This window comes from Haliotis rufescens, unplaced genomic scaffold, assembly GCF_023055435.1.
Source record: "Haliotis rufescens isolate VD_foot unplaced genomic scaffold, xgHalRufe1.0.p SCAF_17, whole genome shotgun sequence".
NCBI lineage: Eukaryota > Metazoa > Mollusca > Gastropoda > Lepetellida > Haliotidae > Haliotis > Haliotis rufescens.
This window is the reverse complement of record NW_025963857.1, coordinates 7,085,671-7,112,975: the sequence shown is the minus strand read 5'-3', so window position 1 is coordinate 7,112,975 and position 27,305 is coordinate 7,085,671. Positions and strand designations below refer to the sequence as shown.

The 27,305-nt window shown below is 43.5% G+C and overlaps 1 protein-coding gene across 1 annotated transcript in view; it reads left to right on the top strand.

Moving 5' to 3' along the window:
- LOC124138868 (ankyrin repeat and SAM domain-containing protein 6-like) overlaps positions 1-27,305 on the top strand; it is a 33,419-nt gene continuing 6,114 nt past the window's right edge. The window contains exons 1-12 of the mRNA XM_048397467.1: positions 1-853; positions 5,832-5,885; positions 6,869-7,076; positions 9,058-9,155; positions 9,873-10,002; positions 18,807-18,837; positions 19,191-19,334; positions 20,685-20,813; positions 21,186-21,356; positions 22,192-22,441; positions 25,241-25,319; positions 26,966-27,146. Coding sequence (XP_048253424.1) covers positions 160-853; positions 5,832-5,885; positions 6,869-7,076; positions 9,058-9,155; positions 9,873-10,002; positions 18,807-18,837; positions 19,191-19,334; positions 20,685-20,813; positions 21,186-21,356; positions 22,192-22,441; positions 25,241-25,319; positions 26,966-27,146 — 2,169 coding nt within the window. The 5' untranslated portion in view covers positions 1-159. The remainder of the gene's footprint in view (positions 854-5,831; positions 5,886-6,868; positions 7,077-9,057; positions 9,156-9,872; positions 10,003-18,806; positions 18,838-19,190; positions 19,335-20,684; positions 20,814-21,185; positions 21,357-22,191; positions 22,442-25,240; positions 25,320-26,965; positions 27,147-27,305) is intronic.

Here is a 27,305-nt window from a genome sequence, read left to right as displayed (position 1 = left end):
TCCAAGATGGCGACGTAGAGACGGGTGATGCTGCTAAGTGTCCAAATAATGACAGTTCTCCGTCAGTAACAACAGTTGGATAATTAAAATGAAATCGAACGGTACATGTTTCGCTGTGTATTTAACCATCCGATGGTAAATATGATTTGACATTCTGAAATGGAGCGCACCCGTCAGCTGTTCATTGCTTGTGAACAGGGGGATGTTGTTTCTGTGCGAACGCTTCTTGACGATGTTGAGGTCGACAGTGTCGATGATGACGGTAACACACCGTTACAGGTTGCAGCAGCTAATGGCCACGAGAGCGTTGTCAGGGAGCTGATAATGAAGGGGGCAGCCTTGGACAAGCCTAACGTCTTTGGCTGGACGCCTTTAATGCAAGCCTGTCGGTATGGACACTCGAATGTAGTCGGGACGCTACTTCAGAATCAAGCGGATATTAACGCCAATAACAGATACGGTGCCTCAGCGTTGACTCTGGCAGGTAGAGGTGGACATGTGGCGACAGTCGGGATGTTGGTGGATTACGGAATCGATCTGAATGGTTCGGGGGGAGTATGTGAATTTACCCCCTTACTGGCGGCAGCTCAACATGGTCATGACACTGTGGTGAGGTTTGTCATAGACAGAGGGTGTGATGTGAATTACAGGACTCCGTCCACGGGGCTGACGCCTCTTATGCTTGCGGCTTTGAACGGTCACATGACTACCTCACAGATCTTGATAGAGCAAGGCGGGGACCCCAATCTTGTGAATGTAAACAATAAAACCGCGTTAGCTATTGCCACGATACGGAGGAAGAGAGAGGTTCGAGGATACCTGGACAGGAAAACCACAAATAAACCAGAAGTTGGTAAGTTAAAGAAGATTTTATTAATATAGAGATTAATTATTAAATGATGGAGTGTGGAAGCGAACTCGGGTCTGTGGTATGGAAAGCAAACAACGCTTTCACCCCTCTCTTTTATGAGGGAAAGGGTTCACTGGTGGCCCTGTTGTTTAAGGGGATGCAATTTGCTGTGAAGAGTTGTGTCCCCTTAGCTATGCCAGGATTTTGATTATCATGGGTTTTAATCCCCAAATTTCCCTGGTTATGATTCTTGGACTTTAAGCACCAGGCAAGAGTTTTCTCAAAGCAGTAAACATCTAAGACGTGTCAGTTTTTGCTTTTCTCCAACATTAAGCTGACACTAAGTGATATATATACATGTATGTTCAAATAAAAATGGAACGAAACCCAACTCACTGCCTCAGGAAATTTTATGATTTCAGTGTGTTTAATAATATTGTAAGAGGCGACTAACGGGATCGGGTGGTCAGGCTCGCCTACTTGATTGATTCATGTCATCGTATCCGAATTACCTGGATCAATGCTCATGATGGCAATCACTGGATTGTCTGGTCCAGACTTGATTATTTACAGACCGCCATCATATAGCTGGAATATTGCTGAGTGAGTTAAACAACAAATAAACAAACAAACAGTATAATAATAGATCTTAATGCCTACTTGCCCTCTTCAGCATGTTCAATTGAAATTAGGGGCGGTCGGGTAGCCTAGTGGTTAAAGCGTTCGCTCGTCAAGCTGAAGACCCGGGTTCGATTCCCAACATGGGTACAATGTGTGAAGCCAATTTCTGGTGTCCCCCGCCGTGATATTGCTGGAATATTGCTAAAAGCGGCGTTAAACCATACACACTCACTCACTCAATTGAAATTGTATGACATTGTTTATTTTAGGGCATATTAACATTGATTGATTAAATTGGAAAAAGAACCTGATAGATTTTTTATAAACAAAAAATCTGTTCTGTTTGTACAGTTACAATGCATTTGTAAACAATGTATTTATGTGTTGAAATAGATCCAGTGATGTAGGAATATGTAGGGAACAATGTTTCATCTTATGATACATTGACTATATAAATTTATTACATGGCATCACAAACAACAACAAATGTGCCACATTGTTGCCCATGCAGTGTTGTATAACATTTATATCATGAATGTACACAGTTTGTCTGGCCAGTTTCCAGATGCCATTGTGTGTTTGCTGTTTAATGTTTTTCTAATGTTACTCAGCAATATTCCAGCTATGTGGTCTGTTAATCAAGTCTGGCCAGATAATCCAGTAATTGACATCATTAGCATCAATCCACGTCATTGGGATACGATGACATGCAATCAACCATTTCATCGAGCCTGACCATACAATCCACCTATTCACCGTTTTTAACAAACATAGGGGCAGTTGGGTAGCCTAGTGGTTAAAGCGTTCACTCGTCTTTGATTCCTGACATGGGTACAATGTGTGAAGCCCATTTCTGGTGTCCACCGCCGTGATATTGTTGGAATATTGCTAAAAGCGTAAAACCACACTCACTCACTATAACAAACATAGGTTTTTCGGGACCTGTATTCCTCACGGGAATCCCCAGGGGGAGACAAGCTGGAGACCTATATTCTTACCCGGAATCCTCATGGATATAGGTCAAATTGGTGTTAAAATTCCCAAATAAATATAGTAAGATAACTTGTATTTCACGGATAAAAGATTTACAAAGAAACAGGCTTTGAAACTTCACTTTAGATACCATAATTCAATGTATTGCATTCTTAGATAATGAGTCCTTTAAACACAATTCCAATTTGAACAAAGTATTTTTGTCCAGTTTGACTGCAAAGGGTTGAACTATTGCAGTATGTAACAAACATATGCAAATGTACACCTTTTCACAAGAAAAATGTCCCAAGCTCAAATCTAAAGCAGGATTTTACCTTGACTTACAAAAGTGGGCGTCCAGGGGACCCCAATAATTAATTTGAAGGGTCCTTTCAGGCAATATGAGAGTCCTGTAAAGTAATGTAATAGTGCAGTGTACTATACATTTTGTTAGTTATTTTAGAGCCTGGAATGAATCAATGATCATGTGGACAGTGGTCATGATCGATGGATGAAATGACAGACACCCATGTGGGGAATTAAACCTGAGCCTTTGGCGTGATGGGCAAACACTTTAACCACTAGGCTACCTCACCGCCCCTTGGCTGGAATATTGCTAAAATGGGGTAAGACAATACTCACTCACGCACATGATTTCCACGAACTGTATACTGATGTCATACCAATCTTCAGGCCTAGGATCCACACGTAGAGTGCTATTTCTGCGGTGACAAGAGTTATTGCGTATTGGAAGTTTTCTTGTGTAGGCCCGTTGACTGAACTCATTGAAGGACTTGTTTCTGTGGATTTCTATGAAATGAATATTGCATTTCCCATCCCTAATCTCAGCATATTCAAGTGGAATGACAGGACCAAAATCTACTCAGCTACTTTGCTGAAGTTCATATAGATAGTGCATATTTCCAAAATTTGGTTTCAATCTCAACTTGATGTATTGTATCACTCATAATTGATGCTTTGTCAGTTGGGTAGTCTTGTGGTTAAAGTGTTCACTCATCACACTGAAGGCCAGGGTTCAATTCCCCACATGGGTACAATGTGGGAAGCCCATTTCTGGTGTCCCCACCGTCATGTTGCTGGAACGAGTATATTGCCAAAAGCGGCATAAAACCTCGCTCGCTCACTCACTCACTCACTCACTCATGGGAAGCCCATTTCTGGTGTCCCCACCGTCATGCTGCTGGTACGAGTATATTGCCAAAAGCGGCATAAAACCTCGCTCACTCACGAACGAACGAACGAACGAACGATAATGTAAATTCAAAAGCTAAAAAGGAGTTAAAAAAATTTAATTGTATGTTTTAGCATGTATTCGGTTTCCAAATATTTCCCGCATATTAGTAGATATGACTATCGGTAATATAGCCCCTACATGGTAAAAAAATAAATATATTATCTGGGCCTTTTTACATCAGGGATTTGTAAATGGCATATGCATTATTATTCAAAGAAGAAAATAAAAAGAAAAAAGACATAGAGCTGTATTTGTGATAGAATGAGGAAGGTTTTCCATGACCTATCAGCTTTCATCTACAGCCATGACCTCTATGATGTTGTCATGAAAATATCATTTCATTGTGTCCTAAACGTTTTCATACACTGATTAAATCTATGAAAGCAACGATTAATCTCAACATGACAAAAAGCCTCTTCCCTCATAACAATGGTGGCAATTTGGCCAGGGGTTTGGTGTTTAGACGACAGCTTCTCGACTCTCTGGAAGTTAAGCCCCCTTATTGTCGTCTTGGCTGTCTTACAGTGTGATAATTACAGTATCCATCTGTCATAGACCAATATAACAATAGGCTGGTGTTATTCAGCGTTATACACTGGTTGTTCTTCCCTCGGCTCGGAGATAATGGGAAGAGGTAATGATTTTACTTGGCAGGAAGGCTTGTATTGAACATATTTCAAGTCAACATTTATCATGTTCATGACATACTTTTATTAGTTTGTTTACTGAGGGATAAACGTGATGTTTGTTTCCTGTTTTGCTTCTGGCATTATGGTTGTGGTAAACATGGCTAAAGTTTATGACTGTTTGTTTATTGTTTAACGCCGCACTCAGCATTATTCCAGTTGTATGATGGGGGTCTGTAAATAATTGAGTCTGGACCAGACATTCCAGTGATTGACATCATGAGCAGCGATCTACACAGTTGGGATACGATGACATGTGTCAACCAAGTCAGTGAGCCTGACCACCCGATCCCAATCGTCACCTCTTATGACAAGCATTGGTTGCTGAAGAACTATTCCTTCCCGTTAAACAACAAACAAACAAATCATGGGTTTCACCAAAGGTGTTAATGTCTGAGTCCTGCATCACTTCGATCCTTCATCACACATAAAGCTGACACATCATGATATAACTGGAATACTGTTCAAACTGGCATTATATCTCACTCACTCACTCACTCACTCATTAACTGCCCAGAGACCGGAAGGTCGTGAGTTCGATCCTCATCCGTGTCATACCAAAAGATAGTAAAAGATGGTACTTGTTGTTACCCTGCCTGGCGCTCGGCATTAAGCAAGGACTGGTCAGTTCGGAGTCAGTATACTGTCCGAGTGGGATGTTCTTGTTAAACTGCAGCATGGAATCTCAGTGAGCTAGAACTATCAAATCTGCATATATTCCCACTTTTCATTTTTTGGGATCGGTGGATCTGCAAATCAATAAACGATATTGTCTCATAATAACCATGATTACTAGAAATGTATTAAGAATATGAAAATCTGGTTGACTTTCTGATAAACACAAACTCATCTTGTGTTGGCCTCCCCTTTGTTAAGTCCCTTTAGATCTGATCATCATTGTTGTATAGATGGTATATATTGTTGTCCTGGATGGTATAGAAGATAATGCTGGCATGACGAACGCATTGTCTTTGTATTCCTGATTGTGTGGAGACCTACAAGGGTCAGGGGGTTTGTTGCAAGGGGTTAATTCTCATGCTGACAATGTGCTGTGTCACACCGCATACAGCAATATTCCAGCTTTTTGATGGCGATCTGTAAATAATCGAGTCTGGAGCAGACAATCCAGTGACTGATATCAAGAGTATCCATCTACACAATTGGGATACAATGACATGCATCAACCAAGTCAGCAAACCTGACCACCCGATCATGTTAGTCGCCTCTTATGACAAGCATAGTTGCCTCTAACGGCAAGCTAGGTTGCTGAAGGCCTATTCTAACCCGGATCTTCACGGGTGTACTCTTAAACGATGCCAAAGGCGGAAAAGACTTAGGCTAACTGGCACACCCAGCTTATACATGTTAAGTGATTCATGTCATTCAAAACTCACTTGTTAGTTATTGTTTTATATAAAGACTCAATTTTATCAATTTATCAAAATAGAAGTTTGCGATTACCATGAGGTTAAGCCGGACATCATTGATGCATCCAAACATGGTACGTAGTAGTCATAAAGGTGCATGATCAGCAAGTTTTCCAAGCTTGAAGTTATTTCTTTTTGTGTTCTATTTAATGAGTTAACTCTTGGTAATGATTGATGGTTACCAAAATGTCCTAAACCTTTTCAAAGTTGATAATGATATTCTGTTTTAGAAAACTTTCCCATCTGATAGGGTCATATAAATGTTTTGAAATGTCCTAATGTCTTTTGTCTCGTGAAAGAGAATGGAAAGGGATATCAATAGCGTAAAAAATCAAAATGGACTCCCAAAAACATTTTAAAAAAAGTAAACCTCAATTTACCATCTATGCAGTAAATTATTTATAGACACTGTCAAATATGATATTTATTGTCTAACTTGAAAATCGGAATCTTTACACATTTTGGATTTTTGTTCTAGATGGTTTATCAAGTTGTGAGAGTTATGTCTCTATTTACAAGATACACGTTGTTAATGTAGACCGTCAATGAAGATTGAAAGGTTATTTTAGATCACCATGATATCCCCCTGCAGATTTGTGACAAACTAATAACCTGTTCGTAGTCGATTAGAGACTTTTGTCAGTTTAATATGATACAAAAAACGTTTGTTGTATTTTTAGTTCATCTTGCATTGAGATATCAGTAATGAAGTAACAAACTTTTTAGGAAATAATTTGAAGAAATACTAGTAAGTATAGACATATAACTATAGTTACTAGTATTTCACTAATGCTAGCAGACAGCCCTATAAAGTAAGTTTTTCACAATATAAATGTATTTGGTGACGTAAGCAAATCACGCTCTCACAATTATTTTAATTTTAATGATAGGTCCCTTACCACTGTAATAAATGACTGGTCCCTTATCACTGTAATAAGTGACTGGTCCTTTACCACTATAATAAATGACTGGTCACGTTCTGCTGTACTAAATGACTGGTCCCTTACTGCTGGAATCAATGACTGGTCCCTTACTTCTCAATGCTATTGCCATGCAGGTGATATGACCCGTATCCGAGAGATCCTGGACATTGACTTGAGCCAGAGAGATGCTTCAGCACCACAAGATGGCGCCACCCCTTTGATGTTTGCAGCAATGACAGGGCGGCTGGACATTGCAGAGTTGTTGGTGGTTCGGGGGTGTGACATCAACAAGCAGGACACCATCAGCGGTTGGACAGCTCTCATGCAGGCCACATACCATGGGTAGGTCATCCTTACACAAGGGCAGATCCAGCATTTTTTAAAGGGAGGGGTCCAAAATATCAAAATTATCTCTCAGATAATTTTACTGCCTACAACATACTACATTTGGTTTTCAAGGGGGGGGGGGGCACCCTGGACCCCCCCTCTGGACCCCCCCTCTGGACCCCCCTCTGGATCCACGTATGTTACACACACCTAGTCTTTAACCCACGACTTGGGGCAGTCGGGTAGCCTAGTGGTTAAAGCGTTAGCTTGTCACGCCGAAGACCCGGGTTCGATTCCCGACATGGGTACAATGCGTGAAACCCATTTCTTGTGTCCCTCGCTGTGATATTGCTTGAATATTGCAGGGTATGAAACTCCCAAACACCTGAAATACTTGCCAGCCCTGACCAAAACCTGCCTGCCCACTATAATCATATGTGTCTCAGGATAAGCTAACAGGGTTTCTTTTTGGTTACATTTTATCATTCATCTTTACATGTGAATTAATGCTTATCATCGGGAAATATTTAGAATATTTTCACATATGAAATATAACCCGACCGTCGGGCAGGGGGATTTGAAAATCTGGCAGCCCGAGTTGAAATTAACCCGTCTCGGACGGTCGGGCAGGCAGGTACTTCAAACACTGAATATTGCTAAAAGTGGCGTAAAACCATACTCACTCACTCACTCACTTTCACACACTGACTGTACAACCAGGGTCACTATTGGCTACATTATTCTGACAAGCAATGGTACAACCAAATTATAAATGGATAGTGTTGTTGATGCAATAGACCAATCCGATAAACTTGATCCAATAAATATGCAAATGAGGTAACCAAGCAGGAATTACTTTTAAGTCTATACATCGATTCAATGTCTGCTTGATCAATAAATTGTGGTCATTTATTTCTTACATAAATTTGGTCTTTCCCGCATATTCTCACAATTTCCACTTCGATTCCCTGTACCATTTCTCCCAATACCGATTTTCATATCTCTCTCACTTTTGGATGCGATTGTACGGCCACTGCGATTATCTACGTTGCCCAGCTACATCTATGGGGAGCAACTCACTAGACGTTTCCCTCTAAAAAATAACGTCATTCAATTTACGACGTCATCAAGGTGCAAGCGCATGTTCGAATCTCCAGATGTGACATCATGATAAAATATTGTTTTTTCGTGACATAAACCATGCTTCATTCTTCATTATTCTTTGCGATTTGTCGCGTAGCTATCTTAATTTATATGATAAGTAGTTCTGTTAACTCTCAGCCTGGTATTCATGCACAGTCATACTGAGTTGTACTAGGGGCATGGGTGGCCCAGTCGTCTAAGGTGCCGCAATTCTCTGTGCAAAGTTGCGTCACTTGGGCACGCCAGATACCTATGATTGTGGGTTCGAATCCCGGTTTGCCCCAATATCTAGGTTTGTCAGCACCCTACCCATGCTCGTGGGTTTCCCTGAAGGAGTTAACGTCTTAGACCTGTATCACTTCGGGCTTTCCTCCCACATCAAACTGACACGCCGTGATATCACTGGAAAACTGTTAAAAGTGGCGTTAAACCCAACACACTCACTCACTTAGTTGTACTCATCTCACTCACTCACTCACGCACTCACTCACTCACTCACTCACTCACTCACTTTGTCACTTTGAACCACTTACACAAATGACATCACTGTATGTGAAACCTGTGAAAATCCTGGGTAGAATAGATCTTCAGCAACCCATGCTTGCCGTAAAAGGCGACTATGCTTTTCGTAAGAGGCGACTAAGGGGATCGGGTGGTCAGGCTCGCTGACTTGGTTGATGCATGTCATCGATCCCAATTGCGTGGATCGATGCTCATGATGTAAATTGTCTGGTCCAGACTCGATTATTTACAGTCTGCCGTCATATAGCTGAAACAACAACAAACATACACTGTATGTGAACTAGGCAAGACATTATTATGATTATAAGTTTCATGTTTGTGTTGTTGACAGGAAGAAGAACGTGGCCATGTATCTGCTGAACTGTGGTGCTGATGTAACTATTCAAGCCAAGAATGGATGTACCGCCTTTGACATGGCCTCCCTCATAGGTAAAGTAGGGGTCAGCTGAGGCACTTTGGTCTGAGTCCTTTCGACTTTCAGGTTTCATGATGTACTTACAAGTCTGAATTTGTTCTCTTGTTCATTGCCACACTGTGCAATATTCCTGTTATATTATTATTAAGGCGGTCTGTAAATCTCGAATATCGAGCATCAATCTTCACAATTGGGATACGATGACAAGTACCAATGTAGTCAGCGAGCCTGACCAACCGAGCCCATTAGTCAACTCTTAGTAATGGTATGCATGGGTTGTTGGAGACCAATTCTAAACCTGTTCTTCATGGGGTGCATGTCTTCATTACATATAGAGATTGTATTGTAAGATTTGTAAAATGTCCATTAAGTATCAGCTACTAGTAAACAATGGTGACAGACAGCACAGGGATGGTCCACTTGTCTAAGGCGACACAATTCTCCGTGTAGAGTTGCCTCCCTTAAATGTGCCAGGATCACATGTTTATGGTTTGAATCCCAGTTTATGATTCTGTCTGTCAGCACCATACCTGTGCTTGAGGGTTGCATCATCGTGGTGAACATCTACAACCTGCATCCTTTCAAGCTTTGTTTTCATGTTGAGCTGTTATATAACTAAAATACCCCTGAAATGGGTGTCAACACAACAAAACACCATTTGCTGACTTTAACACCAACCCCATACACTCGCCCACTCACACAACATCATCCGTCGAACATCGATGTTGCAGATGACGTGGACACGGAGTTACTGCGGCAGCTGGCAGCGAAGGCCATGCAGGTGTGTAAGGCCGACAGGGGCAAGAAGAACTGGGCCAAGCACAACGGCAATGTTGCAGCGACACTTCCACCGGACTTCAGGTAACATACTGTGCAGACAGGCAGCAGACATTTCTCGTAGGATTTGTTAGTATTGATGATGTCAGTATGTGTAGTTGATGGTTAGTGAGATTAGATGGTGATTGAGTGAGTGGATGGATGGATGGATGGATGGATGATGGGATGGATGGATGATGTGATGGATGGATGAAGGGATGGATGGATGGATGTGATGGATGGATGATGGGATGGATGGATGAAGGGATGGATGGATGAAGGGATGGATGGATGGATGTGATGGATGGATGAAGGGATGGATGGATGGATGTGATGGATGGATGAAGGGATGGATGGATGGATGTGATGGATGGATGATGGGATGGATGGATGATGTGATGGATGGATGTGATGGATGGATGATGTGATGGATGGATGAAGGGATGGATGGATGGATGTGATGGATCGATGAAGGGATGGATGGATGGATGTGATGGATGGATGAAGGGATGGATGGATGGATGTGATGGATCGATGTGATGGATGGATGTGATGGATTGATGATGTGATGGATGGATGGATGGATGTGATGGATGATGTGATGGATGGATGGATGGATGTGATGGATGATGTGATGGATGGATGGATGTGATGGATGATGTGATGGATGGATGAAGGGATGGATGGATGGATGTGATGGATGATGTGATGGATGGATGTGATGGATTGATGATGTGATGGATGGATGGATGGATGTGATGGATGGATGTGATGGATGGATGGATGGATGTGATGGATGGATGTGATGGATGTGATGGATGGATGTGATGGATGGATGGATGGATGTGATGGATGGATGTGATGGATGGATGGATGGATGTGATGGATGGATGTGATGGATGTGATGGATGGATGATGTGATGGATCGATGAAGGGATGGATGGATGTGATGGATCGATGTGATGGATGGATGTGATGGATTGATGATGTGATGGATGGATGGATGGATGTGATGGATGATGTGATGGATGGATGTGATGGATTGATGATGTGATGGATGGATGGATGTGATGGATGATGTGATGGATGGATGGATGGATGTGATGGATCGATGTGATGGATGATGTGATGGATGGATGTGATGGATGATGTGATGGATGGATGGATGTGATGGATGATGTGATGGATGGATGGATGATGTGATGGATGGATGGATGGATGTGATGGATGATGTGATGGATGGATGGATGGATGGATGGATGTGATGGATCGATGTGATGGATGATGTGATGGATGTGATGGATCGATGTGATGGATGATGTGATGGATGGATGTGATGGATGGATGTGATGGATGGATGTGATGGATGGATGTGATGGATGATGTGATGGATGGATGGATGTGATGGATCGATGTGATGGATGGATGTGATGGATGGATGTGATGGATGTGATGGATGATGTGATGGATGGATGTGATGGATGGATGGATGTGATGGATGATGTGATGGGTGGATGGATGTGATGGATGATGTGATGGATGGATGTGATGGATGGATGATGTGATGGATGGGTGGATGGATGTGATGGATGGATGTGATGGATGGATGTGATGGATGGATGTGATGGATGATGTGATGGATGGATGGATGTGATGGATCGATGTGATGGATGGATGTGATGGATGGATGGATGTGATGGATCGATGTGATGGATGGATGTGATGGATGGATGATGTGATGGATGGATGGATGTGATGGATGGATGTGATGGATGGATGTGATGGATGTGATGGATGTGATGGATGGATGTGATGGATGGATGATGTGATGGATGGGTGGATGTGATGGATGTGATGGATGGATGGGTGTGATGGATGGATGATGTGATGGATGGATGGATGGATGTGATGGATGGATGTGATGGATGTGATGGATGGATGATGTGATGGATGGATGGATGTGATGGATGGATGGATGGATGTGATGGATGGATGATGTGATGGATGGATGATGTGATGGATCGATGTGATGGATGGATGGATGGATGATGTGATGGATGATGTGATGGATGGATGATGTGATGGATGGGTGGATGGATGTGATGGATGGATGTGATGGATGGATGTGATGGATGGATGTGATGGATGTGATGGATGTGATGGATGGATGTGATGGATGGATGTGATGGATGGATGTGATGGATGGATGTGATGGATGGATGTGATGGATGGATGATGTGATGGATGGATGGATGGATGTGATGGATGGATGTGATGGATGTGATGGATGTGATGGGTGGATGGATGGATGTGATGGATGTGATGGATGGATGATGTGATGGATGGATGGATGGATGATGTGATGGATGGATGTGATGGATCGATGTGATGGATGATGTGATGGATGGATGATGTGATGGATGGGTGGATGGATGTGATGGATGGATGTGATGGATGGATGTGATGGATGGATGTGATGGATGTGATGGATGTGATGGATGGATGTGATGGATGGATGTGATGGATGGATGTGATGGATGGATGTGATGGATGGATGTGATGGATGGATGATGTGATGGATGGATGGATGGATGTGATGGATGGATGTGATGGATGTGATGGATGTGATGGGTGGATGGATGGATGTGATGGATGTGATGGATGGATGATGTGATGGATGGATGGATGTGATGGATGGATGGATGGATGTGATGGATGGATGATGTGATGGATGGATGATGTGATGGATGGGTGGATGGATGTGATGGATGTGATGGATGTGATGGATGGATGTGATGGATGGATGTGATGGATGGATGTGATGGATGTGATGGATGTGATGGATGGATGTGATGGATGGATGATGTGATGGATGGATGGATGGATGTGATGGATGGATGTGATGGATGTGATGGATGTGATGGGTGGATGGATGGATGTGATGGATGGATGTGATGGATGTGATGGATGGATGATGTGATGGATGGATGGATGTGATGGATGGATGGATGGATGTGATGGATGGATGATGTGATGGATGGATGATGTGATGGATGGATGGATGATGTGATGGATGGATGGATGATGTGATGGATGTGATGGGTGGATGGATGGATGTGATGGGTGGATGGATGGATGTGATGGATGGATGTGATGGATGTGATGGATGGATGATGTGATGGATGGATGGATGTGATGGATGGATGGATGGATGTGATGGATGGATGATGTGATGGATGGATGATGTGATGGATGGATGGATGATGTGATGGATGGATGGATGATGTGATGGATGGATGATGTGATGGGTGGATGGATGTGATGGATGGATCGATGTGATGGATGGATGATGTGATGGATGGATGTGATGGATGGATGTGATGGATGGATGATGTGATGGATGGATGGATGGATGTGATGGATGGATGTGATGGATGTGATGGATGGATGATGTGATGGATGGATGGATGTGATGGATGGATGGATGGATGGATGATGTGATGGATGGGTGGATGGATGTGATGGATGGATGTGATGGATGGATGGATGTGATGGATGGATGGATGTGATGGATGTGATGGATGGATGGATGTGATGGATGTGATGGATGGATGGATGTGATGGGTGGATGGATGTGATGGATGGATGTGATGGATGGATGGATGTGATGGATGGATGGATGTGATGGATGGATGTGATGGATGGATGGATGGATGTGATGGATGGATGGATGGATGGATGTGATGGATGGATGGATGTGATGGATGGATGGATGTGATGGATGTGATGGATGTGATGGATGGATGGATGTGATGGATGTGATGGATGTGATGGATGTGATGGATGGATGGATGTGATGGATGTGATGGATGGATGTGATGGATGTGATGGATGTGATGGATGGATGGATGTGATGGATGGATGGATGTGATGGATGGATGGATGTGATGGATGTGATGGATGGATGTGATGGATGTGATGGATGTGATGGATGTGATGGATGGATGGATGTGATGGATGGATGGATGGATGGATGGATGTGATGGATGTGATGGATGGATGGGTGGATGGATGTGATGGATGGATGTGATGGATGGATGTGATGGATGGATGTGATGGATGATGTGATGGATGGATGGATGTGATGGATCGATGTGATGGATGGATGTGATGGATGGATGTGATGGATGTGATGGATGATGTGATGGATGGATGTGATGGATGGATGGATGTGATGGATGATGTGATGGGTGGATGGATGTGATGGATGATGTGATGGATGGATGGATGTGATGGATCGATGTGATGGATGGATGTGATGGATGGATGATGTGATGGATGGGTGGATGGATGTGATGGATGGATGTGATGGATGGATGTGATGGATGGATGTGATGGATGATGTGATGGATGGATGGATGTGATGGATCGATGTGATGGATGGATGTGATGGATGGATGGATGTGATGGATCGATGTGATGGATGGATGTGATGGATGGATGATGTGATGGATGGATGGATGTGATGGATGGATGTGATGGATGGATGTGATGGATGTGATGGATGTGATGGATGGATGTGATGGATGGATGATGTGATGGATGGGTGGATGTGATGGATGTGATGGATGGATGGGTGTGATGGATGGATGATGTGATGGATGGATGGATGGATGTGATGGATGGATGTGATGGATGGATGTGATGGATGGATGTGATGGATGGATGGATGTGATGGATGGATGGATGGATGGATGTGATGGATGTGATGGATGGATGGATGGATGGATGTGATGGATGATGTGATGGATGTGATGGATGGATGTGATGGATGGATGTGATGGATGGATGTGATGGATGTGATGGATGGATGTGATGGATGGATGTGATGGATGGATGTGATGGATGTGATGGATGTGATGGATGGATGTGATGGATGGATGTGATGGATGGATGTGATGGATGGATGGATGTGATGGATGGATGGATGGATGGATGTGATGGATGTGATGGATGGATGGATGGATGGATGTGATGGATGGATGTGATGGATGTGATGGATGGGTGGATGGATGTGATGGATGGATGTGATGGATGGATGTGATGGATGTGATGGATGGATGTGATGGATGTGATGGATGGATGTGATGGATGGATGTGATGGATGGATGTGATGGATGGATGTGATGGATGGATGGATGTGATGGATGGATGGATGGATGGATGTGATGGATGTGATGGATGGATGGATGGATGGATGTGATGGATGATGTGATGGATGTGATGGATGGATGTGATGGATGGATGTGATGGATGGATGTGATGGATGTGATGGATGGATGTGATGGATGGATGTGATGGATGGATGTGATGGATGTGATGGATGGATGGATGGATGGATGTGATGGATGATGTGATGGATGTGATGGATGGATGTGATGGATGGATGTGATGGATGATGTGATGGATGTGATGGATGGATGGATGGATGGATGTGATGGATGGATGTGATGGATGTGATGGATGGATGTGATGGATGGATGTGATGGATGGATGGATGTGATGGATGGATGGATGGATGGATGTGATGGATGTGATGGATGGATGGATGGATGTGATGGATGGATGGATGTGATGGATGGATGGATGGGTGGATGGATGTGATGGATGGATGGATGGATGGATGTGATGGATGGATGTGATGGATGGATGTGATGGATGGATGGATGGATGTGATGGATGGATGTGATGGATGGATGGATGTGATGGATGGATGTGATGGATGGATGTGATGGATGGATGTGATGGATGTGATGGATGTGATGGATGGATGGATGTGATGGATGTGATGGATGTGATGGATGGATGTGATGGATGGATGGATGGATGTGATGGATTGATGATGTGATGGATGGATGGATGTGATGGATCGATGTGATGGATGGATGGATGGATGGATGTGATGGATCGATGTGATGGATGGATGTGATGGATGGATGGATGTGATGGATCGATGTGATGGATGGATGTGATGGATTGATGATGTGATGGATGGATGGATGTGATGGATGATGTGATGGATGGATGGATGGATGGATGTGATGGATCGATGTGATGGATGGATGTGATGGATGGATGGATGTGATGGATCGATGTGATGGATGGATGTGATGGATTGATGATGTGATGGATGGATGGATGGATGTGATGGATGATGTGATGGATGGATGTGATGGATGGATGGATGTGATGGATCGATGTGATGGATGGATGTGATGGATGGATGATGTGATGGATGGGTGGATGGATGTGATGGATCGATGTGATGGATGGATGGATGTGATGGATCGATGTGATGGATGGGTGGATGGATGTGATGGATCGATGTGATGGATGGATGGATGTGATGGATGATGTGATGGATGGGTGGATGGATGTGATGGATCGATGTGATGGATGGATGGATGTGATGGATGGATGATGTGATGGATGGATGGATGTGATGGATCGATGTGATGGATGGATGGATGTGATGGATGGATGATGTGATGGATGGGTGGATGGATGTGATGGATCGATGTGATGGATGGATGGATGTGATGGATCGATGTGATGGATGGATGTGATGGATTGATGATGTGATGGATGGATGGATGTGATGGATCGATGTGATGGATGGATGGATGGATCGATGTGATGGATGGATGTGATGGATCGATGTGATGGATGGATGGATGGATGGATGTGATGGATCGATGTGATGGATGGATGTGATGGATGGATGGATGTGATGGATCGATGTGATGGATGGATGGATGTGATGGATCGATGTGATGGATGGATGTGATGGATCGATGTGATGGATGGATGTGATGGATGGATGTGATGGATGGATGATGTGATGGATGGGTGGATGGATGTGATGGATCGATGTGATGGATGGATGGATGTGATGGATGGATGTGATGGATGGATGTGATGGATTGATGATGTGATGGATGGATGGATGTGATGGATCGATGTGATGGATGGATGGATGGATGGATGTGATGGATCGATGTGATGGATGGATGTGATGGATGGATGGATGTGATGGATCGATGTGATGGATGGATGGATGGATGTGATGGATGGATGGATGGATGTGATGGATGGATGGATGTGATGGATGGATGTGATGGATGGATGGATGTGATGGATCGATGTGATGGATGGATGGATGGATGGATGTGATGGATCGATGTGATGGATGGATGTGATGGATGGATGGATGTGATGGATCGATGTGATGGATGGATGTGATGGATTGATGATGTGATGGATGGGTGGATGGATGTGATGGATGGATGGATGTGATGGATGGATGATGTGATGGATGGGTGGATGGATGTGATGGATCGATGTGATGGATGGATGGATGTGATGGATCGATGTGATGGATGGATGTGATGGATTGATGATGTGATGGATGGATGGATGTGATGGATCGATGTGATGGATGGATGGATGGATGGATGTGATGGATCGATGTGATGGATGGATGTGATGGATGGATGGATGTGATGGATCGATGTGATGGATGGATGTGATGGATTGATGATGTGATGGATGGATGGATGGATGTGATGGATGATGTGATGGATGGATGTGATGGATGGATGGATGTGATGGATCGATGTGATGGATGGGTGGATGTGATGGATGGATGATGTGATGGATGGGTGGATGGATGTGATGGATCGATGTGATGGATCGATGTGATGGATGGATGGATGGATGTGATGGATCGATGTGATGGATGGATGTGATGGATGGATGGATGTGATGGATCGATGTGATGGATGGATGGATGTGATGGATGGATGATGTGATGGATGGGTGGATGGATGTGATGGATCGATGTGATGGATCGATGTGATGGATGGATGGATCGATGTGATGGATCGATGTGATGGATGGATGATGTGATGGATGGGTGGATGGATGTGATGGATGATGTGATGGATGGATGGATGGATGTGATGGATCGATGTGATGGATCGATGTGATGGATGGATGGATGGATGTGATGGATCGATGTGATGGATGGATGTGATGGATGGATGATGTGATGGATGGGTGGATGGATGTGATGGATGGATGGATGGATGGATGGATGTGATGGATGGATGAATGGATGGATGAATTGATTAAGTAATTGATGATTTACTGGTCAGATGGATGGATCGCTGAATGGGGGTCCAGGGTTTCAGACTCCGACCCCTTTGAAAACCAAATGTAGCATGTTGTAGGTAGTAAAATTATCAGAGAGAGATGTTTTCGGTTTTTTTGGACCCCTCCCTTTTAAGAAAGCTGGATCTGCATTTGTGAATGGTCAATGGATGAATTACTAAATGGAGGATGAATTTCGTGATTGATGACTCAATGGATGGTGGAGCCAGTGATGATTGAATAGGATTATAGGTTCATTGTTTAGTGTTCGAAAATTCACTTGTTGTTTATTTGTTGTTTATTACTGCACACAGCAATATTCCAGCTATTTGATGGCGGTTTGTAATTAATGCCACCTGGATCAGACAATCCAGTGGTTGTCATCATGAGCATCAATATATGCAATTTTGATACGATGATGTGCATCAACCAAGTCAGCAAGCCTGACTACCTGATCCCATTAGTCGCCTCCTACGACAAGCATGGGTACCTGAAGACCTATTCTAAGCTGGATCTTCACAGGGGTGGTTTACTTTTCATGCTGGTACAAACATTGCAAGACACCAATAACTATTGTTTCATACATCAAGATTATTATTTGCATCAGTTCTACTATAAACTGTACCACTCTATTTCAGCCTTGAAGATCATCCTAAGAGTGGCCTCAAGGTAAGAGGAAGAACCGCTTGACACTTGTCAATGTGTCCATAGTGTGTTAATTGTATAAAATGTAGCATTAATATGTTAGAGTAAAGAGAACATTCACATCATGGAGGGACGAATCCAACTTATCATACCTCAAAGCCATTCCATCCGAGTATATAGTAAACTATGTTTATTACAAACACGCTTATAACGAGCTGACAGATATTATTTTTTTATCCCTGCCATTGGCTGTATATATGTTGTATATATGCTTATAACGAACTATGGTTATAACGAACTAAAATTAGTGGTCCCTTTGAGTTTGTTATAACCGTAGTTTCTGTATACGATTAAAACACTTATTTTATTATTTGCAGGCATGGTGGAATCGTTTATCCAACAGGTTTCGGAATCTCAAACTGGGGCGCACATTCAACATGTCCAACCGATTGGCTCCAATGCCACTTCAACACACCACGTCCATGCAGGATTTGTCAACGAAGACGCCAAGGTCACCAGAGGTAATATGTTCAATATGAGAGACGATACACCAAGACAGGGGATTCTGGGTATACCTATAACGGCTGCCTAGAAACAATGTATTCATAACTGCTTGATGAGGTCTGGTATCTGCTTAGTGAAGTATTTGGAGTCATCAAGCTTTAAAACCCATAATGGGTGGACAGAAGGATTCGAACCATGCCAAAACATTGAAAACATTTGCGCGAAAGCACCACTTGTTCCGGTGTGGTGGAGGGGCGGTCTGGTAGCCTAGTGGTTAAAGCGTTCGCTCGTCACGCCGAAGACCCGGGTGTGATTCCCGACATGGGTACAAAGTGTGAAGCCCATTTCTGGTGTCCCCCGCCGTGATATTGCTGGAATATTGCTAAAAGCGGCGTAAAACCATACTCACTCACTCACTCACTCACTCAGGTGTGGTGGTGTTCTGGACAGCGGCATGTGGCTCAGTGGGCGGCATGTGGCTCAGTGGGCGGCATGTGCAAAGCCCTGCGGCAGTGAACTAAGTCCCTGGGCTTGTCACTTTTTAGTCATGCTTGGATGGAGAGCAGCCTCGTTGTCGGTGGCTGCCTCTAACATTGTCAAATCAGGTACAATTGCATAAAAATTATAAAGTCAAATAAGGACTTTAATACAGCCATTCCCCACATGGGTACATGTTGTGAAGCTCATAATTCTAAATAAGGTTTTTTTGATAGTCAAATAACATGAATAAGGTGAATGAGTTGGGTTTAACACCGCTTTTAACAGTATTATAGTTATGTAGCGGCATGTCAGCTTGATGTGGGAGGAAAGAGCGAGGTGATGCATGTCTCAGACGTTTACCACTTTGGTGAAACCCATGAGTATGGGTATGGTGCTGACAAACCTAGAAACATAATCGGTGCGAACTGGGATTCCAACCCACAATCATAGGTTTCTGGTGCACCCAAGAGACACAACTCTGCACAGCGAATCGCAGCGCCCTAGAAGACTGGGCCACCCGTGCCCCCTGTCAAATAAGGACTAAAACATAGTAAATAAGGACTTGTTGTCAATAGTGATTATAGAAATTGTTTGAATGTGTGGGTTAATATTAATATGGTGTTAATTTGAGTTTCAGTTAGTAAACAGACATGAACTTTAATTTTTGTTGAATTAGACTTCCACTGCGTAACAAAGGTTCGGGTTAGCCTAATTGTTGAAGCATTCACTCCTCATGCCAGTGATCGTGGTTTGATTCCCAGTGTGTGTGAAACCAATTCTTGGTGTCACCTGTAGTGATACGTCTGGAATATTGGTAAACATGACATCAAATTACACTCATGGACACTTTAACTCTATTTGCAAAACGAATAAACAACTGTTTCCAGCACCAGCAGATCCAGACGGCGCGGGTGGAGACCCAGAAGCTCCTTGACCCCACCCAGACAGCGCTGTCCATGACCAGCTACAAGTCCATGCTCCTTGAAACTAAGAAGAGTGCCGCCTTGTACACACTGGTATGACTTACACACATCGTACTCACCGCTCAGGCCGCCCGCTATTTATTTTCTCATTGACCTTTAAATTGGTTTAGTTAATGCCTTCTGATACTTTGTTTTTCAATCCTTTTTTCTTTTGAAGCAGATGACATTTTTATTCATATGTTCTGTTGTTCAAGGACAGATCCAGCATTTTTAAAGGGGAGGGGTCCAAAATATCAAAATTCTCTCTAATAATTGCAGCCTACAACATACTACATTTGGTTTTCAAAAGGGGGGAGTCCGGACCCCCTGGACCCCCCTCCTGGATCTGCCTACGGTTGTCCGCGGTGATCAGAGCCTGACAGTCATGTTTGTCTTATCCTCATTATCAACTTTGTCTCCCATCAGGACATCAACCCACCTCGCTCCAACCTGACCAGCGAGTCACTCAAACCTGTGATTCCCCCCATCCTGCCGGCGCCGAGCTTCTGTCTGGACAACTCCCCGGACGATGCCCGCCATGCAGCTAGTCACTGGCACACAACCAAGTCCATTGAGGAGGACGGCAGTAGCACATTGGTAGGTGGTGTCATGGCTTAGCCGTCAAGTCAGTGTGAGTGGATGGACAATAGTAGGTGGGGACATGGCTTAGCCGTCAAGTCAGTGTGAGGGGAACATTGGTAGGTGGGGACCTGGCTTAGCTGTCAAGTCAGTGTGAGGGGAACATTGGTAGATGGGGTCCTGGCTTAGCCGTCAAGTCAGTGTGAGGGGAACATTGGTAGATGGGGTCCTGGCTTAGCCGTCAAGTCAGTGTGAGTGGATGGACAATAGTAGGTGGCGACCTGGCTTAGCCGTCAAGTCAGTGTGAGTGGATGGACAATGAAACCATTCCTAGTCATTGTTAGGCAATGTTTTATGTTCTCAAACTAATTGCTGAGCTGTTGCAGACAGTGTGAAGGGGACAAGTGGAACACAACCACATGAACATTATCCCCATGTTCCAGACGGGGATAATAATAAATACGCTGGCAACGCCTTGCTGATCATATACCATGTTATTTCATATAGTTTGATGAGGCTGTCCAATAATCACTTACTCATAATCAGGATTCCTGTTTATCTGAATTAAAGACCTTTGAAAACATTGCATGTATGCGCTGCTGTGGACAGTATTTCAGTTATACCACAGCATGTCAGCTTGCTGTGGGAAGAAATCACAAAGATACAGATCGTAGACGTTTGGTGAAACCCAAGAGCACGGTATTGTGCTGAAAAAACCAAGAATCATAGGATCCTGTCACACCTAGGGGATGCAACTCTGTGCAGCTGCTGTGGCACTGTAAATGACTGAGCCACCTGTAACCCCCCTTTTCTACAAATATATTCTTCATCATTCTGTATCTTCTTCTTGCAGAACTCCCGTAGAGCAGTGAGCAGCCCGATGAAATTTCTAGGCAACCGTTCCCCAGGTAACATCCGGCGCCATTACGCAGCTAACGCCCTCTCTCCTCACCTGCCTACTAAAACCATTAGTCATGCCTCCTTCAACGGGGCGACTAGTCCCACCATTAACATTAACCCTGCTGCTGATGCTGTAGCTACCGAGTGTGTGTTGGATGCTCAGAGTGAACCCCTGCCTGCCCCTACCAACCTCACGAAGCCAGGTTAGACCCATACAAGCTGACTGGGGCTCGGGACTGCCACTTGCCTTCCTCCTGCTGGACAGTCGTACTTACGCCAGTACTTCTGCACTACTGTAGTGACAACTTATAGTGTTAAAGAGTATTTTTATCGTCATCATTTTAATTTTGCTTTAGACAAAATGTCCCATTCATTCACTTGCGTAAACCCAGTTTAATTTCTGTTTTGTTTTGGCGTTTTTTCTTTCTCACCCAATGTGCCCTGAAAATGGAAATTTGTCAGGATTGATGAGGGATTAATTCTCTTCAGAAGAACCCACATTAAATATTATTGTAAACAGATATACAATCAAAAAGATGATAAAAAGCATGGTTCTTATATTATTTGTTTTTTTACTTTTGTTTTTGCAAAATGGATGGAAGGCCAAACAGGTCAAGTTTTTCAGTATCCTTTCAAGTCGTATATGCTACTATTACCATGGTGATAAAAAAGGGCCCCTCAACCCTTTTCTGGAATTCTATTACTAGTGTTACACAATGACTTGATAAGTGCCCTTATCCTAGATGGCATCGCAGTAGATGCCCCTTTCGAATGAGGCTTTGTTAGGCTGGCAGTTACAGTGTTTATACAGTTGTTTGTGATTGATGCATTAACTGCTTCATTGTAAATAAAACTACAAGTCTCCTCTTAGACTAACATTGTCCAAAGCAAGGAAGACAAGGAGGTATTGTTGCCATGGCAATCCTGGTTCCCAGTCTGTTGTTGTCTGGTGTTGAGTGTTGTCAAGGACACCTGTCTACACTACCCAGACACCTGCCTCCGCTATCCAGACACCTGTCTCCACTACCCAGACACCTGCCTCCGCTACCCAGACACCTGTCTACACTACCCAGACACCTGCCTCCGCTACCCAGACACCTGTCTCGACTGCACCCAGACACCTGTCTCCACTACCCAGACACCTGCCTCCACTACCCAGACACCTGTCGCCACTACCCAGACACCTGTCTACACTACCCAGACACCTGTCTACACTACCCAGACACCTGTCTACACTACCCAGACACCTGCCTCCACTACCCAGACACCAGTCGCCACTACCCAGACACCTGTCTACACCAGTCTACACTACCCAGACACCTGTCTCCACTGCACGAAGACACCAGTCTCAAATACCCAGACACCTGTCGCCACTACCCAGACACCTGTCTCCACTGCACCTAGACACCTGTCGCCACTACCCAGACACCTGTCTCCACTGCACCAAGACACCTGTCGCACACTACCCAGACACCTGTCGCCACTACCCAGACACCTGCCTCCACTACCAAAACACCTGTCCACACTGCACCAAGACACCTGTCTTCATCAGTCTACACTACCCAGACACCTGTCTTCACTGCAACAAGACACCTGTCTACACCAGTCTATACTACCCAGACACCTGTCCACACCAGTCTACACTACTCAGACACCTGTCTACACCAGTCTACACTACCCAGACACCTGTCTACACCAGTCTACACTGCACAAAGACACCTGTCTACATCAGTCTACACTACCCAGACACCTGTCTTCACTGCAACAAGACACCTGTCTACACCAGTCTACACTACCCAGACACCTGTCCACACCAGTCTACACTACCCAGACACCTGTCTACACATGTCTACACTGCACGGAGACACCTGTCTACACCAGTCTACACTGCACCAAGACACCTGTCTACACCAGTCTACACTACCCAGACACCTGTCTACACTGTCTTCACTGCACCAAGACACCTGTCTACACAAGTCTATACTACCCAAACACCTGTCCACACCAGTCTACACTACCCAGACACCTGTCGCCACCTGTCTTCACCACCCAGACACCTGTCTGCATTGTTTGGTTGCATGTCATGTTATTGACCATGCTTGTGTTCCTTTCTTTCAATCATTCTCCGGGTGGTTTAGTTTGCACGTCTCACTACCTGTCACTCTGTGCAGCACTGCATGTCAAACTAGCGCTGTGGTTTTCATTATTCAAGAATCACCTGGATTGAAAACCAGTACTCACTATTACTGTTCATGGAACTAAACCTTTATGTTTCATTGATTAAGATTAATGTCATTTATTTAAAGGGCAACAATACTCCAACTCTCAAGTTAAAAACTATTGCTTGTTGACTATACTATTATATGTTATATTTGGTCATTGTATATAATAAATATAGTCAACTCTCTCTTATTGTTTATATGTTATCCTACAGTGACTGGTCTGCTTTGTTTCTGATAGGTCAGCTTATTGCCCCTCTAATCACTGGTGCAACACTTTGTTTTGATAACACTGTAGACGAAACTGACAGATGAAAGTGGGCGCACCCAATTTAACCAGTTGAGATTATAGTCCATAATAAACAAATTTTGAATTTGCAAAGTAAGAGCCATCCATATTTTGATACTTTCAAAATTGGAGTGTTCTTGCCCTTTAAGTCACTGGTATTGTCACACCCATATTTGGATATTGATGTTTTGATTTATACATTAAAATTAAACATTAGTCAGCTTTTTTAAATAAATGTATAAATAATGAACAAAAAGAAAGTTATAACCATGATAAATTATACCTTTCTGAATGAGAAGGAAGATATTGTTTTACAGCCAAACTAAAATTTTGATAATGTTTGCTTTTACAAGAAATAGATTGTACTGTAAACAAATAAACATGTTAACTGATATTTGCAGAAGGTTGCTTGATTCTAGCTTGTGTGTCTTGATGTTGTGTCACATGATGAATTTGGTGGAGTCACATGACTAATGTTTGTACTGATTATTCAGGTGACTTGTTTACGCCCAGCCCTAACATTCCTCGGAGTCAGTACAGCAGTCAACACCAGACACGTCTCTTCATGCCCAGGTCAGTGATTCCAGCTGAGTGAGTGAGTGAGTGAATGAGTTAGTGAGTGAGAGATGTTTTATGTTGCTTTTAGCAATATTCCAGCAATATCACCGCAGGGGACCCAGAAATGGGCTTCACGCATTGTATCTAAGGGAGAATCAAATCCAGGTCTTCGGTGTGACAAGTGAACACTTTTCCAACCCCCCAGTAATTTTTTGAATATATTACAATATTTGGGCCATGTTTTTGCCTTGTTTCTTCTTGGTTTGAAATATTTCTAAATTCACACTTGGTCAAACAATTTAAAAAAGTTAAGTTCATGTATGGTTGCACTGCAAGGGCGGATCCAGCATTTTTAAAAGGGAGGGGTCCAAACTATCAAAATTTTACTGCCTGCAACATACTACATTTGGTTTTCAAAAGGTGGGATCTGGACCCCCTGTACCCCCGTCTGGATCCACCTATGCACTAATACATCCGAATAAAAGCGTTAGAACAAGTGTCCAATTTTGTCTTTTTGTGTCCTTGTCCTATTCACCCAGATTATGGACTTCTTCTTTCACTATGCTCAGGGGTTTTACCAAAGCTGTAAGTGTCACAGAGTATCTGTTCTTGTAGTAAAATATTTCTTTTGTGTTATATTTCTCCAGGGGAATTATTTCCATGGAACAGTTTTGACTATGAATCGTTTTCCACGATACATTTACACTGGTACTAATTGTTCCCGGTGGAACTATTTCCCTGTAGAACTGATCATCACTGACATAGACGTCAGTCTTTGCCCACATCACGGTTGTAAATACCTGCCACCTTGCTCTTTCTTCATTAAACTGACTTGCCAAAACTCACTCACTCACTAACCAAAGCATGGTATTTATAACGGCAATAGTTCTGATACATTATGAAAAAGGGCGCTGAACTTTTGGAATCCATGCAATCATGATCTTATTCTCTGGTAAAATAAGGTGAGTGGGTGGGGAATTCCAGGATTAGATCTTATCTTGGCCGAAAACGACAACTGTGATATAAAAATACAACACACAACAATAAATCTCGAAAACATAGAATTTATTGAAGCGATTGTAAAATCATGACCACCGATAATCCAACTGTGCTCATGTCGCCGCTGCCCCAGCCCCGCCACTGGTCTACCGGTCCACCGGTCGATCGACTCAACGGTCCACCGGCCCTGAATACATCACTCACGATCCACCGGTGACAATTAGACCACCGGCACACCCCTGCCAGTAGACTCCACCCGTACTGCATCTGGAACACAAAGTGTATATAAGGAGTCCCCACACCAACACAAAACAGTCTGATGAGAGCACACAGCTCAAAACTAGTCACCAAGATTGCTCTTGGGTTTTAGCCCAAAACTCTCTATTATTTATTCTCTGGTAGTCGTCCAAGGTGACTTAATTCACTGTTAAGACTTATGTCCCTTAAGTGGAGCCAGAAACCTCTAAATCTCAGATTGTCACTGATTAAGTTTCTATGTTTGCACCATATCTGTACTTGTGGGTTTAACGAAAGTGGTAATGTAAACGACCGGCATCACTTTGGGCTTTCTTCCCACAAGGTGTGACATAACTGATATATTGTTCAAAACAGCATTAAACCCAACTCACTCATTCACTAAATAGGATCCACTATGTTTTCAGACGCAAGTCTTCAACGGTGCCAACAGGATTCCGAACCATGTCCAACACCACCTCCCCCAACAGCTCAACTAGCGGCAGTTCCTCTATCACCCCACAGAGGTCCTCGCATGGGAAGAGTCCATCTTCCAAGGGGAGCACCACCTCCACACTAACCCCATCACCTTCACCCACCCCTGGAAAGGTAATGAACTGATCCCCAGGGAGAAAAGGGCATTCTCAACATTGGTATTAGCTGAACTTAATTTCTAAGAATAGATTTAGAAAAGTCACAGTGACATGATTGTATTGTGTTAAGTTTGTTATTTTGAGATATTGTTGTCTTAACTACTATGTCATTTCA